The sequence below is a fragment of the Desmodus rotundus genome, chromosome 9, assembly GCF_022682495.2.
Source record: "Desmodus rotundus isolate HL8 chromosome 9, HLdesRot8A.1, whole genome shotgun sequence".
In the NCBI taxonomy this organism is placed as follows: Eukaryota; Metazoa; Chordata; class Mammalia; order Chiroptera; family Phyllostomidae; genus Desmodus; species Desmodus rotundus.
In genome coordinates, this window is record NC_071395.1 from 49,536,841 (window position 1) to 49,555,001 (window position 18,161).

The window sequence follows — 18,161 nt, forward strand, 5'->3', positions numbered from 1 at the left end:
CCCAGTGCTGGAGCTCAGATGGAGTGAGTAGAGTAGGAGAGTGTGTGCAGGTTCTTTAAGAGGAACTGCTTGGTGCTCCAGCAGTTTCTTCCACCAACTCAATCCCCATTGCCAGAAGTTATGGGGACTTATCTTCCTGGCCACTGGAACCCTGGGCTGGAGGGCCTGGTGTGGGGCTGGGACTCCTCATTCTCAAGATATTCCTCTCAAATTTTTGTCCACCACAAGTGGGTGAGGGAGCGGCCCGTTCTGTGTCTGCGCCCCTCCTACCAGTCTGGATGGATGTGGTTTCTTTAATTTTGTAGTTATCACACTTCCATGCAACTTGATTTCTGTCGATCCTGAGTGATGGTTGTTCTGTATTTTAGTTGTAATTTTGATGTGGTTGTTTGTGTGTGAAGAGGCTAGCTGTCTGCCTACGCCACCCCTAAGTTAATGTCCTTGATTAGAGACCAGTCTCATTTCCCCTTTGTCATCCATCCATAGCAGTTCTAGCCAGTAGAGTGGATAAAGTAGGTGGTTAGTCTTCAACATGACTTTGTCTTATAAAAAGTTGTGCTTTACAAGTTTGAGCCTGTGCCATCTAGGGATCACTGTACGTTTGCTCATGGGAGGGACCTGGCCCTGCATCATCCACCTGCTCTGTGTTCACTGCTCATCCCCTACCTTTGTGTGTGTTTTCCCAGGGCTTCATGGGGTCTGTGGTCCCCTGGGTGTGAGGCCTACTGTTGGAAACCCCTGGGGTTGTCCATGGGCTCTAGTCAGCCCTGGCCTCTGGTAGAAACTAAGCACATGTTTTATGAGTGAGTGAGTGGAGACTGAGGTAGGTGGCACACTCAACAGTGAAATCTGTGGGGACCTGACTTGAATAGAGCTCTGCCTGTGGTGGCCTGGTGACCCCCTCTCCACTTTGGCTCTCTTATTTGTAAATTGTGTGTCCCACATGGTCACAGTCCAAGACATCAGCTCCTTCTCTGGGAGATCTTATTTCCCACCTGTTTGGTGGATTTACTGTGCTGTGAGCACAAGACAGGTGATATCTAAGAAGGGCTGTGGCCCTGTTGATTGGGGTTCTTCAGTGGTTTGGGATCTTGGTGCATAAGAGAGTCTTTCCTTGAAGACCGGATTCTGTGCTCCTGGAGCAGACCCACTTTTGTCTTTTAGTTTAGCGGCTCTAGAGGTGATGTGGCTCTTGGGATTAGGATTTTTTTTTCCTTTTTTTTTTTTTAATCCCGTCTTTAAAAAATATGAAGGTAAAATTCACATAAAATTTACTCATTAACCATTTTAAAATGTGAATTTATCAGCATTTATACTTTTCCAGCATTATACAACCATCACCTGTAATTCCAGAACATTTTCATCACCTCAAAAAGAAAACTATACCCCATTAGCAGCCACTCCTCACTTCCCCACCCACCTCTGTGCTACCCAGGGCCCTAGCAACTACTATCTACTTTCTGTCTCTATGGATTTGCCTGTTTTGGACATTTCACATACTCCATGTGGCCTTTTGTGTTTGGCTTCTCATACTTAGCATGTTTTCATCATTCATGCTGTGACATGAATCAGAACTTCATTCCTTTTTATGGCTAAATAATATTCTACTGTGTGGATGGACCACATTTTGTTTATCCATTCATCTGTTGGTGGACAGTTGGGTCATTTTTACTTGTTGACTATTGTGAATAATGTTGCTCACATTATTATATACAAGTTTTAACATTGAATTTATATTAACATTTATAAATTAACATTTATATACAAGTTTTTCTTTGAATACGTGTTTTCACATTTCTTGGATATAAACCTGGCAGTAGAATTTCTGGGTTATGTGGTGATTCTGTATTTAACTTTTTCAGGAACTTCTAGACTTTTCCACATTGTTGCGCCATTTTATATTCTCTATAGCAATGTATGAGGGGTCCAGTTTCTCTACATCCCGCACCAATATTATTTTCCCGTTAAAAACTTTTTTTTTTTTTTTTTTTTCAAATCATAGCCATCCTAGTGGGTGTGAGGTGGTATCCCATTGTGGTTTGATTTGCATTTCCCTGATGATTAGTGATGTTGAACATCTCATGTACTCATTGGCTGTTTGCGTATTATTGGAAAAGTACCTATTCACCTCCTCTGCCCATTTTTGAATTGGGTTATCTCGTTATGGTTGAGTTTTAAGAGTTCTTTATGTATTCCTGACACTAACTCATATCAGATATATGGTTTGCACTTATTTCCTCCTTTTCTGAGGGTTTTTTCACTTTCTTGTGTTCTTTGCACAAAAGATTTGAATTTTGATGGAGTTCTATTACTCTTTCTTCCTTTTGTTGATATTGTGCTTTTGATGTTATATGTAAGAATCTGTTACCAAATCCAAGGTCATGATATATCTTTTAATTTTTTTAAAAGATTTTATTTACTTAATTTTAGAGATGGGAAGGGAGGGAGAGAAACATCAGTGTGTGATTACCTCTTCATGCCCCCATCTGGGGACCTGGTCTGCATCCTGGGCATGTGCCCTAGTTTAGGAATCGAACTGGCAACTCTTGGGTTCGCAGGCTGGCACTCAATCCACTGAGCTATACCAGCCAAGGCACCTTTTTATATTTTCTTCTAAGAGTTTTATAATAGGTTTAGCATTTTAAATTTAAGGCTTTCACCCATTTTGGGTTAATTTTCATAATGTGTAAAGTAGGGTGTTTTTTAATCATTGTCTTTTCTATTGTCATGAAGACATTTTGGCTTATTTAACTAGGAATGGGAGGGTGATAGCTGGGGCTTCTGAAAGTACTTTTTCTCATCTTTTTTTTTTTTTAAATCCTTACCTGAGGACATTTTTTCATTGTTTTGAGAGAGAAAGAGAGAGAGAGAGAGAGAGAGAGAGAGAGGAAGGGAGAGAGAGAAACATTGATACGAGAAAGAAACTTTGGTTGTCTCTCATACATGCCCAGACTAGGGATTGAACCTGCAACCTAGGTTTGTACCCTGAGCAGGAATCAAATCTGCTGCAGCCCTTCAGTTATGGGATGACGCTCCAGCCAGCTGAGCCACACTGGCGAGGGCTCTCTCTCTCTCTTTATTTTTTCCTTCTCTCATCTTTTTAACACATATGTATTGAGCACCATTCTGTTTTGGACCCCGGGATGATAGTGCTGAACCAAAAGGTATTTCCTATTCTTGTGTAGGGGGCGGGGCGCACAAATAGAGATGAGTAAATAGAATGTCAAGTGGTGATGAAGTGGGAAAGGGCATGTGTGGAGGAGAGATACATGTCATTTTGCTGTCTCAGCTGAGACCTGAAGAAAGAGAGCTTTGTACAGAGACCTCGGGGAAGAACCTTCCAGGAAGTGCAAAGGCCCTGAGGTGGGAGTGAGCTTGGCTTTCAGAGGAGCAGCCAGTATATAACTGTGGCCAGAACTGAAAGAATGGGGTCCAGGGGTTGGGAGGGAACACGGGATGGTGGGAGATGAGGTCAGAGAGGCCAATAGGATCTCTAGCCTGGGTTGAGGGCCTTGCTTTTATCTTTGGTAGCATGTTTTCCAAAAGGATCACTAATGTGATACTCTCCAGCTTATTAGCTTGGCAGTTTCCTAGAAGCTGGTGTAGGTGTCCAAAACCAGGACAACCCCTGCCCAGGGGAATATTTCCACTTAGAGGGTAGAGGGGAAAGATGGGGTCTATTTTAGTTCTTAAAGTTTGCAGAAAGTGCTGTGAGAACTGTTTTTTAGGCCCATGGCTTCATTGAGACCAGAAACTTGCTTTAGTCCTAAAAGTAGCTTACCCTGCTGGCTCCAATCCTCCTGGGACAACTGTGGGCTTCCACACCAAAAAAGGACATGTGCAGGGAGGAGCTTGCCAAAGGAAGCCCAGGCAGGGCCTCTGGGCAATCTAGTTACAGTATTGCTGGGTGCCCTGTTGAAAAACGACAACAAATGCACACCTGTTCGCCCACTTTCCACTCACGTCTCCTCCTTGGAATGGAGAAGGCCTTTGTGGCTCTTCTGGAATTTTCCGTGCAAAACCTCCCTGCCATTTCCAGCCACAGACCTCAATGGAGCTGGCGGTCAGGGCTGCTCTGCGCTGGGCCCGGAGGGAGTCGGCCCTGGAAGAGTTAGGGCCTCCCATTTTGTGATGTGACACCTATGGGCACATTGCAGATGTGGAAATGGCAGGCATTAACCATTTGTGGGCTGCGAGGCTCACAGCCCATGAGGCAGCTGGGAGGGGACAAAGGGCTGGTCCTTTCCTTTGGGTGGGAAATTCGCCCAGCTCATTCTCACAGTGACATTCTGCACCAGGGGGACTCCTGGTCACCATTTCCCTGTGGATATTTAGTATTACTCAGATTCCCTTTATGGGTGGATTCTTTGTTTCTGTTCTGTGTGCTCCTCCAGCAGCATCTGTTTTTCTCTTTGGGGCCGCAGGACTGGGATTTGGCCACAGTCCAGCAGTTGTTGGAGACTCAGATGCCCACCTGAAGTGGCCCCAAGTGGGTGACAGTGGGTGCTTACTAAGCACCTCTGAGATGGCAAACACTAAAACTAAGTCCTCATCTCCAGTGTGAGCTTGGGGGAAGCTGGTGACAATTTTAAAGGCACTTTCTAGCACTCTCCTCCTTTTAACATGTGATCAGTGTAGATGCACGTACTTCCACTGAGTGCCACAACTTACAGATGAAGACGGGGTTTTGTCTCATGTTCTTCCCGGGGTTCTGAGACAGGAAGGGTGCTCAGAAGCCAATGCATGGGGCTGCAGTGCAGATGGAGCTAAGTGGGATCCATGTAGCTTGTGTGGTCAGTGTTTGCTGTTTTCAGAGTTTGAGGGCAAAGATAAAAACATAACCCCCGTATGATATTCCAGGAGGAGCTGTGCTTTCTCTAGTTTTTCCCCCCATGACTCCAGGAGGGAGGTTGAGGTCAGGGGACCTGGTTGGCTCAGGGTGAGTTTGAGCAGCCAGGTGCAACCATCACAGGGCTGGTGGTTACTGTGGCACGAACCTCGCCAAGGGCAGTGACTGTGGGTTTTCTGGAGATGACTTGTCCTGAAATTGGCTTTGTTCTCACACATTGTGCTGGGGTGAGATGCTCCCAGTGCAGTCATCATGGAATTTGCATTGAGGAATCTGAAGAGGTTTTCTCTTTAAAATGTTGATGGTCACTATTTGAGTATGTTAAAATGTCTGCTCTCCAGGTTAATTTTGTTAAGTAGATAGAAAAAAAGTGTTAATTCAGAGGCATTATTTACAAGTCTTCCACCTTAAAAAAATCAGATTGTAAATGTGGGTTTATTTGTAAATGTGAATGCTGGAGGTGCTGCCTCTTTTTTTTTTTTTTTTTTTAAACTCCCTTCTGTCTTTTTAAAAGATTTTATTTATTTTCAGAGAGAGGGGAAAGGAGAGAGAAAGAGAGGGAGAGAAACATTAGTTGGTTTCCTCTCACAGGCCCCAACCAGGGACCCAGCCCACAACCCAGGCATATGCCCTGAGCAAGAATCAAACCAGCGACGTTTTGGTTCACAGGCCAGTGCTCAATCCACCAAGCCACACCAGCCAGGGCTCCCTTCAGTCTTAATGACCTGCATTGCTGGGTGTTTCTTGACCCTAAGAGTGAAGGTGACTGGGACATGATGGATGTCTTGGTCTAACTCTACCTTGGACATGACCCCTGTACCCCATCCCTATGGTGATGGGCTTATAGTTGATGACTTATCAGCATTTCAAATGGAGTACTTTGTTTGGGCACACCTGGGATGTTAGAAGCGCCCTATGAGGATGCTGAGATGGTCCTGAACTTACCTGCTTAACTTTCCCTTTTGACTCCTGCTTCTGAGCTGAGCACCACAGCACTTGCATGTGGTATCACTTCCTGGAAGGAGTAGGTAGGGAGCACCTGTGGGGGCTGGGGGCAGAGAGATACCCTGAAGAGCACACCATACTCAGAGGGACTTACTTGATAGAGTGACAGGAGGCATTTCTTTTAAGTTGTGTGCGCACACAAGTCTTAAAAAAACAGTTGTTAAAAGTTTTGATTGAGGATCCTTTAATTTGGTTGGTGGTATCTACTTTTCTTGAAGACAGGTTTTCATGTACCTGTATATTTGTGCCACTTCACCTTTTCTTATCCCATTTCTTCCTCCCTCTTTTTTCTCTGCAAATTCAGATTCTGCCCCAGCTCAAGCGAAGCATTTCTAGATTCTTCCCATCTTCTCTGAAGCAGCAGGTGGACTCCTTTTCTGGTCTTGTCTTACAATAAAATGGTGATTGGCACTCACATCTCATAGCCCTTACTGGGTCTGTGTGTTCCCATGAAGGTGGGGGCCATGAGTTGCCCTTCCAGCCCTCCACAGAGGAGGTACCCCCAGGTCACCCGCTTCTTTGGAGGTCACTATTGGGCACAGGATCAGTATTTGTCAGGAGCCTGTTGGTATCCACATCCTGCTGGGTCAGGTGGGCCATGAACTTGGAGTTGGGGTGTCCCAGGCCCTGAGTAATAAGCACCTTGTGCTGCAGAAGTTCCTTTCTGGGGTCACTCATCACGCAGATAAACAACAGTAAACAGTTTTTTTGCCTTCTCTGGAAGCTTATTTTGTGCAGGAACGAAGTTGTAGAAATGAGCGTGGTTGCACTGCTACTGATTTCAGAACCTCTGCTGCTGCAGTGAGGTGCAGAATTATCTGTGGGTTGAAGTGACAAGTACACGGGGATTCACACCAGACCCTGCAAGGCTCTGGGCTCTTTCATGTGCTTTAGAAGTTACTGATCCTGGCTCTTGTATCTGATCTCATGTTTATACTTACTGGTTTTCCTCTGTTGAGGCAGGTGGATCAGGAGCTGAGTGGGCACTAATCACCCATAAGAACTGCTATTCTTTTTTTTTTTTAATTAAGATTTTATTTACTTATTTTTAGAGAGAGGGCAAGGGAAGGATAGAGAGAGGGAGAGAAGCATTGATGGGAGAGAGACACATTGATGTTGCCTCTCACATGTGCCCTGACCAGGAACCGGCAACCTTTTGCTTTGCCGGACATCACCCAACCAACTGAGCTACACTGGTGAGGGCAAGAACTGTTACTCTTTGCTAAGAATTGAACAGTTAAGAAAGACCTTTACTGAGATAATTGGGCAAGATTCGGAAGTGGGAGGAGGGGGTGAAAACTGCAGCATGTGAGGATGTGTGTGTCTGTGTGAGCATGCATGAGTGTGGTTGCATAAGTATGTGTGTTTGTGTGTGTGTGGTGCAACATTGCTTGGTGTTTACCTAGCCTGGTGTGTTCATCTTTGGGGAGCAGGGAGGTGTCTATTGCCGACCCAGTTTCCTTTATGTGTCCTCTGTCGATAGGGTGTCCATTGAGTGAGGTCACATGCTCCCAAGTCTAAGTGCCATGTTTCTTGTCCCTTTCTCTCTCTATTCATTGCCTTTGGCTCCCTGCAACCCAGAGCCCTTGGAACCATGGCCGTTGGAGGTAGACCGTGAGATTGCCGACCTCATGTAAGCCTTTGGAAAAGCAGCTGAGCCCCTTCAGTAGGACAGGAGAATTTCTTGGTCACGTGTCTCATTTTTGTAAAGTGGCTGTCCAACCGGAGGGCTGTGTTGGCTTCTCTTTACAGGCAGAAGGTTCAGAAAACCTGCTTCAAATCCCCAGGTCCAAGGAGCCCCAGTGTAAGACTATTAGGATGCCACCAGGTTAGGGGTGGAGTGCCCACCAGCCAGGCCCAGTGTTAACATAAATGTCAGCAGAATTGAAGAACTGAGGTGCTGACTAGGTGCAGGCCGAGCCCCAGGCAAGTTCTCAAGACTCTCCTGCTATCTTGGGGCTGGGCTGTGGAGCTGCAGTCATAGGCAGAATGTACTGGGTACAAATCATGATTGTTTAGAGATAGGGCAAAGGGTGCCATGGCTATGGCGGTGCTGCCCTCTACCCTAGAGTGGGACATTTGGAGACAATTTGGTGTGGGTCTGCATCCAGATGGTTCTCTCCTTCACACCAGCTAAGGCACACTTCTTAGGTTTTTCCCTGGCAAAGGTGAGTCCTGGTTACCTGGTTACCTGTGGTCCTGCAGGGCATCCCCATGGGCTCCCAGGTCTCCAGTGAGTCTGCCTCATTGTGCTTGATCCACACTTTCCATCCCTGCTCAAATTTCCCTCCATCAATGAGGCTTCTCCTTCCTCCAACCCCGCACCCCCCATTAGTTCTCTTCTCAGCCCCTGTGCTTCTCCTTAGAGCTTTGGTCCGACACTCAGGCACGTGTGCCAAGGAACTGCTTGTTTCGGTAACTGGGTTAAAGTTTCATCTGCCGCAGTAATTGAGTTTATAGCATGTAATTTTCTTTTGTGAGGGGACCTATTTGTATTGAGAGTGTGTAGGGCTTTTAGGATGGTATAAAATTGACCTGTAGTGAGACAGGCTGACCCTGCAGTGAGCTGTGTACACTAGACACTTTTCGAAACTAAATTTCTTTTGATTTGTCAAAAGGATTAACCATGAGTATCGAGCTCAGATTGAATTTACATGTTCAAGTTCTTTTTTAAAACCTATTTTTCTCTGTAGTTCTGTTCTAATGCTTGTTTTGGAAAAACAGATCTATTCCAACACTATTGATACATTAGGGCACAGTTGGAGAATAACATACACATTGTGTTTGGTTACATGTGATTTTGTCCAGGAGAAATGCTGGGTTATCTGGTGACCTATTTTGAGAAAGTTTGACTGGGAGACAGCTATGCCCATTTGAGGACATACTGTTACAGAAGTAGAACTGAGTAATCAGGACAGAGACAGAATGGCCCACAGAGCTGAAAATACTGTATTTACTGTGTCCCTTTAAGAAAAATTTTACCTACTCCTATACTAGGTGAATCCAGAAGACTGTTCCCAGTCAAAAGAGCATGTGCTGGTACACAGAATCAAAATGCACATACCTAAGATGCACCAACCCTCCTTGGGTCACACCCATCCCCTTCTGGAGTCAGGTAGCCTCCTGCCAACTTGTTGAAGTAACTCAGAAACTGCAGCCTCCCATAGTCCCACACACTTAGGTCTTCCCAGGGCAGGGTTCAGGTAGCATTTGTGTATTTTTGGGGTTGTTCAACATGCTGCCATTTTAAAATTGGGTTCCTGTCTTTTTGTGTGTGTGATGATGGAATGCTGTGCACCAAACCGCATTGTTCCCATAAGGCCTATGTTTCTGTTGCACGGTGCTGCAGCAGAACTTACTGTACTTTGAAAGTAAATAGCAAGTGAGGTGTGGTCTCATTCTGACACTCCATAAGGCTGTAATTGCTTAATATTTCATCTGGGCCCTGTGTGATGAGAGGTGAGGCCCACTCCCCCACATGAGGAGCTCTCAGTGTCTTTTGGAAACCTTGAGTCTGGCTCTGGGTGGTTGATGGGGTGTTTTGATGGATACTGCCTGGAGGAGCATGGCCTTTAGTGACTAGCACTGTCCCACTCACTTGCTCTATGACCTCTACCTGCCTCAACAGGGGCTGGTGCCCTGACCTGTGTGGCTCCGTTTGGTATCATCCTACAGAGCTAAAGGTCGCTGGTTCAATTCCCAGTCAGGGCACATGCCTGGGTTGTTGGTTTGGTCCTTTGGGGCGTGTATGAGAGGCAACCAATGGATGTTTCTCTCTCTTCTTCCCTCCCTTCCCCTCTCTCTAAAATATAAAAATTTTCAAAAAAAAAAAAATAGGGGCTGTGGTGGTAGCACTTACCTTGCAGGTGGTTCTGAGGCTTATCTGAGAGGATCCCTTTGGGTAAACAATGTAAGAAGAGTCTACATTTCTGTTAACAACACAGGAGCAATCAACTTGGATCCAAGTATGAGAATCCCAGTATTGAAAGGGGGCCTGAAGTATCTGATCCAGGCACCCCCACTTCCCAAACTCCTCTCTGTAAAATCTTCATTCGTTCATTAATCAGATGTTTGCTGTACACCTACTGTGTGGCCAGCACTTTTTGAAGACTAGGGACATACCAGGAACAGGTATGCTTTTCACCCTGCTGCTTGATACCTGGTGGGTGGTGATAACACCTGAATACCGGGGCTTGTATCTTCCCATGCAGGACAAATCTTAATTCGCTCAGGCACAGCAGCTGCTGTAGGTATTTGAGGGCAGCTGTTTGATCTTCCTCACTGGCATGTGCATCATTTTAGTCCCACCACGTGATTGTCACTCCAGATGAAAACAAACCACTTAACCATAATTAACAAAAGGTCTTTAGACCGTATGGTAGAATGGTTCACAGTGCACAGACAGCTTGTGAGAGTGCCAGATAGAGGAGTGTGGACCTGGGTTCCAGGCCTGGATCCCTAGCTCACGTAGACTTGGATTTCCCCACCTCATGGGGCAGCATGCCCATCCCCTTGTCAACACTCAAGCTCTAGGTGAGTGGCAGTTGTCACCCCCAGCTTGTGGGTGTGCCCCTCCCCTAGACTGCTGCTGCAGGGAGAGTCTCCCCAGGGTCTTCTCAGTCTGTGTTTTTGAAGTCTCATGTAGCTTCTAGCCAGGTATCTGGGCCCGTGGCCCTCCTCATGGTGTAAAAGAGAGAAAATGCCTGTGTTTCTGGAGTGTTTTTTAAGTTTCCAGACCACTAAGGGTTAAGATCCCAGCTTCAGTCAGTGAATATAGAGAGACTTAGTTCTCCATTTGAACAAACCTTTAGCACAGGAGTTGATGTGGCTCTTTGTTCTGCATAACATTGTCCCTAGTCAGCAGCTTGTCCCATGTTCCCCTGTCTGGACCATCTCCCCGTATTCCTGTGCCTACCTCAGCCTTGTTCCGTCTTAGTACACTTGCCTTACAGTCGGAGTGCAGGAGTTTTTAATGAAAGCATGTGACTTACTTGCTTTGTTTTTACCCTGTAAAGCAACCCCAGGAATCATACACTTTATGAGGCTAATTTACAGAAATGTAGGTTTAACTCATTCTAAAGCCATCCTGTGTGCTCCACACTGAAAATGAAAACAAATGGTAACCCTGGCCAGTGTGGCTCAGTTGGTTGGAGCATCATCCCGTGGACTGAGGGGTCATGGGTTCTGCACATGCCCAGGTTGCAGGTTCAGTCCCTGGTTGGGGTGCGTAGGAGAAGGCGGCCGGTTAATGCCACCCACCCTCTTCTCTTTATAAAAGCAGGGGAAAAAATGTCGTCAGTTGAGGATAAAAAAAGAAAAAGGAAAAAGATGAATGGCTAAAAGAAGTTTCTGCTATGAAAGAGTTTAGCATTCAGCCAGGAAGAGAGACGAAGTCATTGAGTTGTGTGGGGTTGCTGCTGGGGGAGTCCTGGTGAGGGACTGTGTGGAACATGGGCCCTGTCAGAGTGAGCCCACACTAATGCTGTGTCTTGGTGGCCCCTCCCAACAGCTAGTGGCCCAGGTAGAAGGTGTGCATGTGGATGAGCCAGGGGGTTGGGTACACTCCTTAGAGCTCTGGAGTTACTGTGGTGACAGAGAAGGTGGGCTTTTAAGCTGCGTAGACATTTGTCAATAACAAGTGGGAAAGTGGCAGCAGTGTCCCCTCTCAGCCCACTGAGGTTCTGTGTTTCTCTTGCGCTCTTGGTTCTGCCTGTTGCAGGAGCCAGCCAGTTGCCCTCCGTGCATCTTAGGTGCCCCCCTGGCCAATGGCCATGGAGGACAGCACCTCCCTCCCCGCAAGGCCTTCTCCTCTTGCCCCCCCCCCCACCCCCAACACTTACCCTTTCAATTCTCAGCCTCTGAAGGTAACTTATTTTATCTAGCTTTTTTATCTTCGTTTTCTTTTAATGCAAGACTGATGCACAGTCACTGTTAAAGAAATAATTTAATACAGAAAGTGAAAGTTTCTTAATAACAGTCCACTCTTCAGAGATGAGTGCTGTGGATTTTAGCCCCATTTCTTTCAGTTTCGATTTTGTGAGACTTGCAGTATTTTTTTCCCCCTGCATATTACAAGCACTTTAAAACCATGTGAATGGTACTATACAGTTATGCGACTTAATTTTCTCATCAGGTTATTTCTAACATCACTCTGTGTTTTTTCACATAGCATGTCTGTGAGGTATGGATGGGGAAACTAAGGCTTAGAGGGTGACAAGCTCCCCCTGCCAGTTGCTGCTTGTGGCCCTGCCTCTTCTCTGCTGTGTCCAGTAGTGCAGGCTGGCCGTCGGGTCATCTTTCTGTTTTCCAAGTTAAATTGCATTCCTTGTACTTGGCTTAATGGTCTTTGACATTGTGAGAGCTGGCGTTTTTGGTGTGAGTTCTTCCAGAACACAACAACCATATGTCTGTCACTGTCGCTCAGAGATAGGCATCAGGAAATGGCTTGGGCCCATAGCAGAGTGAGATCTATTCTGGAAGGGAAGACCAAAGTGCAACTCAGCACTTCTCCCCTGACCCCTCCTCAGGGCACCTGGGTTTGACTCAAGAACCTGGGGAGCCTGTGAAGGGTGTGCAGACACAGGATTCAGCTTTGGAAGCTTCCTCAGGCTGCTGTCTTGGGGAGGGTGGATAGGGTTCCTGGGTCTAAGCAGGAGACAAGGGAGACCATGGAGGGTGGCACAGCCCCAGTCCTGGGACCACTAGGGTGCAGAGACCCACCTGTGCTGTATGTCAAGACTGTGGAGCTTGACAAGTGGCTGGTGAGACTGACGTGTAGATCCTGTCATCACCCAACCCAGCGTCGGTTGCTTCATAGACGCTTCTTCCTTCCTGACCGGAAGAGGTGCCCTACGCCGCCCCATGTGCAGGCAGGCCTTCACCTGTCAGCAGATGCTCCTCAGCCTCTCTGTGTGGGTCTGGTAGAGAGCTCATGCTCAGTATATCCAAAGTACCTCCACTGCCAACCTTCTTACCCCAGAACAACTTCTTTCCAGTTGCTCAGGTGAAATCTGACAAAACAGAGCAACCCTCTCCCACCTCATGTGCAACTGTTGGAATGTTTTGGTGTCTGTATCCTCTAAAGTACCACCCAGAATTTGGTCACGTCTCCCTACTGTTCCGTCCTCTTCTGTGCTGGGCCATAAGATATAGAAGCTCCCAGTCTGTCCCCAAATCAGCCAGATGATCCTTTAGAACAAATTATATCCCCCTGTGCTCCCCCTGAGGTTAGTCCATTCTCAGCACTCTTCCTCCTGCCTCCTCATGCTCACTGACTTCTCTGGGCTCTAGAAAAAGCACCCCAAGTCCACTTTTCAGCATATTGGCTCTGTCACTTCTTTCAAGCACATGTTGCTAAGTCTCGCTTTCCTCATGTCTGAAAGATGAGTATTGCTTGAGTAATTCTGCTGGTATGTTAGTAACAGTAGTAGAGTAAATAGTCCATCCATATAGTGTCTATTGGCTTTTTTTTTTTTTTAACTGGCCTGTGTAACCAAGCTGAGCCACTTGCCTTTCTGTTGGTCTCCCGAGTCCTGTTTAAAAATTCTGGTTCCTGCTGCAGCATAATTTACCTTTTGGAGTTATTTTAAAACAGGTTTTCCCCCTGAGGTTTTCAGACCAGTTGGATGGTGGGATTTTATTAAAATAAAGCAGCTTTTGGTTGAGGTAGTTGAAATTTGTATCTGATCCAAACCCCCATGTCAGCATTCTGCCTGGAGCTCAGTGGCCCCATCATCCTGGGTTCAGTCTGTGCTGTGCCTTTGTAGCCTCTAGTGTGGCTGAAATCTGCCCTTCTTGGCTGAGGAAGACATGGGCTGCACCTTTCCACATCCCACTGGCCCAGCCGGGTTGGAGGACAGGACACATCAGAACAGGGTTGTGTTTGGAGAGTGAGAAGGTGGGGCTGAGGCCGCCTGGGTTTCAGCCCTGTTCCCTGTGTAGCAAGCAGTCTGTGCCTTAGGTAGCTTTGGGCCTTGGTCCCTCATCTGTATAATGCGCATGCTGCTGTCTGGATCTGCCCTTCAGGCAACAGCCAGCAGCCAGCACAGAATCCCACCAAGAGGGGACTGCTCTCTGTGGGCCCTGTATTTCCTGAATGAATGGCCATGTGGTGGAACTTCTGTTGTCCCTGCTTCCCCTTCATTTTCCTCCCCTCACTTGCCAGCAATTCTGAAGCTGATTCAAATTTGTCAGCTGGGGTAATCCAGCCTCTTCACCTGCTCTTTTGAAAGTATTCTAAATGCACCTCCTCACTGCTTTTTGCAGAAATCAGCTGTCATACTTCATTCCACAAGGCTGGTTTATCCTGAAACTTTGTCACCATCCCTGAGTCCTCGCCTGTAGGGAGGCTGTAGCCACTAGCTTTGATGTGCTGGGGGCGTTAGCCCTTACCTCTGAGAGGAGGAGCAGCTACTTAACCAGCAGTGCCCTCCCCAGAAGCAAGGCCTCAGGGGTCAAGGATTGGCCATAGCAAGCCCCGCTGGGCCCAAAGGCAGCCGCCTGGCTGTGGTGGAGGCCTCACCCCCATGGTAGGTTGTGCCCTCTCCAGCTGTGCTTGTCTTTCGCGGAGTGGGGGAGGGTTTGGGGAAGGTTTCAGCAGGTCCCCCACAGAGTGGCCTGCCAGAGGCACAGACCAGGCCATTGGTTCTGAGCCTAGGGTTGGCAGTGTTCCAGCCCCTGGACTTCAGAGTGAGTTGTCCTGACACTGCATACATGGGACGGGCCTGTGGATTCCCAGGCTGTCTACTGGGGTGGAGGGGGTGGCCCTGTGGGTGTGAGGCTCTGCTCTGGCACCTCATAATTTGCTTGTTTTATACCAGTAATGATGAAGTGAGGCTGTTTGGCACCACCTCACCAGTCTGGTCACCTGGCGCACAGTGATCTTGTGGGTTCCCCCTTATCTGTGGGCAGTTGGGAAGAAGGACTTCACACAGGTTCTGGGTTCCATGTGAGCTTCATGAATAAGACCTTGGCACTTACCCTGTGGGGGGAAGTATGGGTGCTCTGAGTGCAGGATTGGGGGACACAGCATCATGCAGTGGGGGTACATCTCCCTTTCTACCTGGGACCCCTTACTCACACCCCCATTGGGCACCAGGCCAGACTGGGAACTTTTCCTTCAGGGCCAGAATTTCCTCAGACTCCAGCGGGGGCCCTCCTTGCCTGAGATCCTGGTATCCCCTCAGCTTCCATCTATACAGGCTTCCCCCTAGCCCTGGGGGCACTCATACCTGTTGGCCAAGGCGGGAGCAGAATTGCTCCTTTTGTCCAATTCCCAGATGTTTGAGGAGCTCCTGTTTCAGGCTGTGCTCAAAGGAAAGATGATCCACCCCTCCCACGATGACAGACACTCAGGGCAGTGACTTGTCTGCAGTCTCATGGGGAGACAGGATGGACAGACGCAGTGAGCAGGCTGAAGGGGGTTGTGGTCAAGGCATGTCAGAAAAAGAAACCTAGCACGTTAGGCTAAGAGGCACATGCCAGCATCCCTCGCTTCCCTGTAGGGTAGTAAAGAGATGACAGGGGTGTGGATGAGGGGATGGGGGTTGTGTGGAGGTGGCTGGGGCCAAGCAGTTGCTACAGGGTAGATTACATGTGCAAGTTGGGATTCCAGGAGGGGTTGGGGGCAGACAGAGGCCGAGCCATAATGAGTAGCCCTGCTCTCCATCTAGATGGAGCAGGGAACACCCCAGGGGGGCCATGGGGAGACCTGCTCTGTTCAACCCTCTGTAGGAGCAGGTGTCAGTGCCATGCTGGTCTAACATGTGTGCAGAGGGGCTGCTCTGCCTCCTGCGCCAGGAGCAAGAAGCCCCTGTTCCCACTTTCTTTCCTTTCATTCTAAGTCCACCGTAGGGCCTGTTGGGGCAGGGCCTCCTTAAGGATGTTTTGAGTGAGTCATCTCAGGAGTGTGTCCTATGCATGATGACATGGCTCTTTTGTTGTCCTGTGCTGCCCCCAGCCTCCCAAAAGGTGGGCTCTAGGACTGGGTATGCCCAGCCGTGTCCAGAGCAGGCCTCCTGGGGTGTTCACTGGCGAGAGGACTGAGGCACTAGGTGCCCTGCCTGCATGGACACAGATAGAGCTGGGAGGCCTTGAGTGTAGGCACACCACAGGTGTGAATTGGGATTCTGGGGGGTTCACATGCTGCTCTTCTCCCTACCTGAGTGTTTGTGGATGTGGCTGCTGACCGGCCTGAGGAGAAGAGGCACTTGGGGAATTCTACTAGAGCCTGGCAGCTAAATTCCTTTCTGTCCCCTGGTGAACTCTCACAGTCTTGTTTCTGGTGTTCTGCCCTGTTGGAACATTGAGACCCAGACGTGGTTGTGAAATGCTTGCATCCTCCCTGCAGACAGACATCACTGCTTGTCCTCCCTCCTGTCTCTGTGAGGGTTAACTGCACTTCAGCTTGTTGTCTGGAACCGGTTCAGACTAGTTTTCTGGAAAGTGCTTTGTCTCTCCGACTGAATCCTGGGAAGGGTCATGTGGAGCCCAGTGATGTCATGGGATCAAAAACTGACTCAGCTGTTTTTTTCTTGTCTTTTAATCAAGATATGTCTGTGCTGCAGGTACAGGGTGCTGGCACCGTGATGGGCCAGGCCTCACCTGACTGAAAGTTTGCCTCATTAGCAGTCAAAGGGTTAAATGTTACCTCCATTCCTCATCCCCCTGAGGTGAGCAGGGAGTGAGGAGGACACCCTCACCGGAAGGGGAGAGGGGTCAAGGGTCAGCCTGAGTTTTTGCTGTACAGGACTGGACCTGGGCACTGACCTTGCTCCTGGCACAGCTTGGTTCCCTTTCCTGAATTTCAGACACCTCCAGGGAGTTCAGTTTTCTTCTCTTTTCTTTGAGTCTGAAACACCAAGAATTCCCCTTCTTTCTTAGAAACAGCCACCCTCCATTGTTTATGTGCAGGTCCCTGAGGTCTCAGCTCCACAGGTACTCCACCACTCCTGTCCCAGCCTTCCCCAGGGCAGTGAAGAAGTGTCCAAACATACTTCGTGGGTCCTGCTTACGTTTTGTGTAGCTATGTCTGCCATTGTCATGTGGCAAGGCAAATACTCCAAGCTGCCACTGAAAAGTTTCTAAGAAGGTAGCAAGCAATTCTGTTGTGTCAAGTTTAAATGTCTTGTTTTCTTCTTCCCCAAAGTTCAGAATGACTGAAGAAGCATGCCGGACACGGAGTCAGAAACGAGCACTTGAACAGGATCCAGCAGAGGACGATGTGGAGAGCAAGAAAATAAAAATGGAGAGAGGATCGTTGGCTTCAGATTTAAACACTGATGGAGACATGAGAGTGACGCCTGAGCCAGGAGGCCCAGCCCAAGGATTGCTGAGGGGGACCGAGGCGACGGCCATGGGCCGAGGTGAAGAGCAGGCAGGTGACGGGCCTGTGGACATGCGAACCTCACACAGGTGAGTGGGAGGGGACAGGAACCAGGACAGGCCCAGGTGTGAGGAAGGGGACTCAAGGCTGTACCACCACCACCCCCATCCCTGACCTGTAGAAAGCAGGTTTTGGTGGTTATTGTGTAGGTGGCTGTGGACCCCAGCCTGGCATCATTGTGCCATCCTGGCTGAGGGACCTTCCTTCTGTGGCCTGGACATCAGTGGAACAGAGTGCGGGTTTCATAGGAAGGGGAATAATATTCTCTCTCTGCTACCCTGCTATCTGTTCAACTCAGTACTTTTGGTTTGTAGGAAAACTTGAGTTTTTCATTTGGTTATGCCTTCCTGCTTTTCAGATCTGGGCCTCAGTAAGCCAGGGATGCTATGCCCTACCTAGGTCTCTTGGCTGTGGGCAGAGCCAGGAGCCTAGCCCAGGGTACATCTTACATATGCCACCATTCCTTATAGGCAGCTCATTTTGGAGGAGGGGCCACACTGAGGGGAGAGGTCTTCTGTGGTGTGCTCTGTTGGTTTCTCCTTAGTTGATACTGATTACTTCAAGAGTAACTTTTCTGTTCTGGCTCGTGTGGCGCTATTAGTTGGGACATCGTCCCATACACTGAAATGTGGGTTCGATTCCTGGCTATGGCACATACTGGAGGCAACCAGTTGATGTTTTTCCCCCTCCCCCTATTGCTCTGGGGAAAAAAAAAAAACAAAGAATGTCCTCAGGTGACAATTAAAAAAATAATAATAACTTTCCTGATCTTCTGCTTTTGTGAAGCTTTTAAAGAAAAAGTTTGAATGAAATACGATTCAATGTTCCGCCCTATTTCTTCCCGCAGAACTTTTTCTCCCTGTAAAGAGAAATTCAGCCTTAGCATGAGAATCCTGCTTCTGCCGTCACCCCCAGAGCTCTGGA

General features: G+C 48.1%; 1 protein-coding gene across 9 annotated transcripts in view; it reads left to right on the forward strand.

The window, feature by feature from the left end:
• GATAD2A (GATA zinc finger domain containing 2A) overlaps window positions 1–18,161 on the forward strand; it is a 105,703-nt gene that overhangs the window by 50,069 nt on the left and 37,473 nt on the right. For 7 of the 9 annotated variants that reach the window (XM_024560721.3, XM_024560723.3, XM_024560720.3 and 4 more), the window contains one exon: window positions 17,001–17,266. In XM_024560721.3, the coding sequence (XP_024416489.1) occupies window positions 17,001–17,266 (266 nt within the window). The remainder of the gene's footprint in view (window positions 1–17,000; window positions 17,267–18,161) is intronic. The other 2 variants (XM_024560722.4, XM_071219231.1) reach the window with 1 other exon arrangement.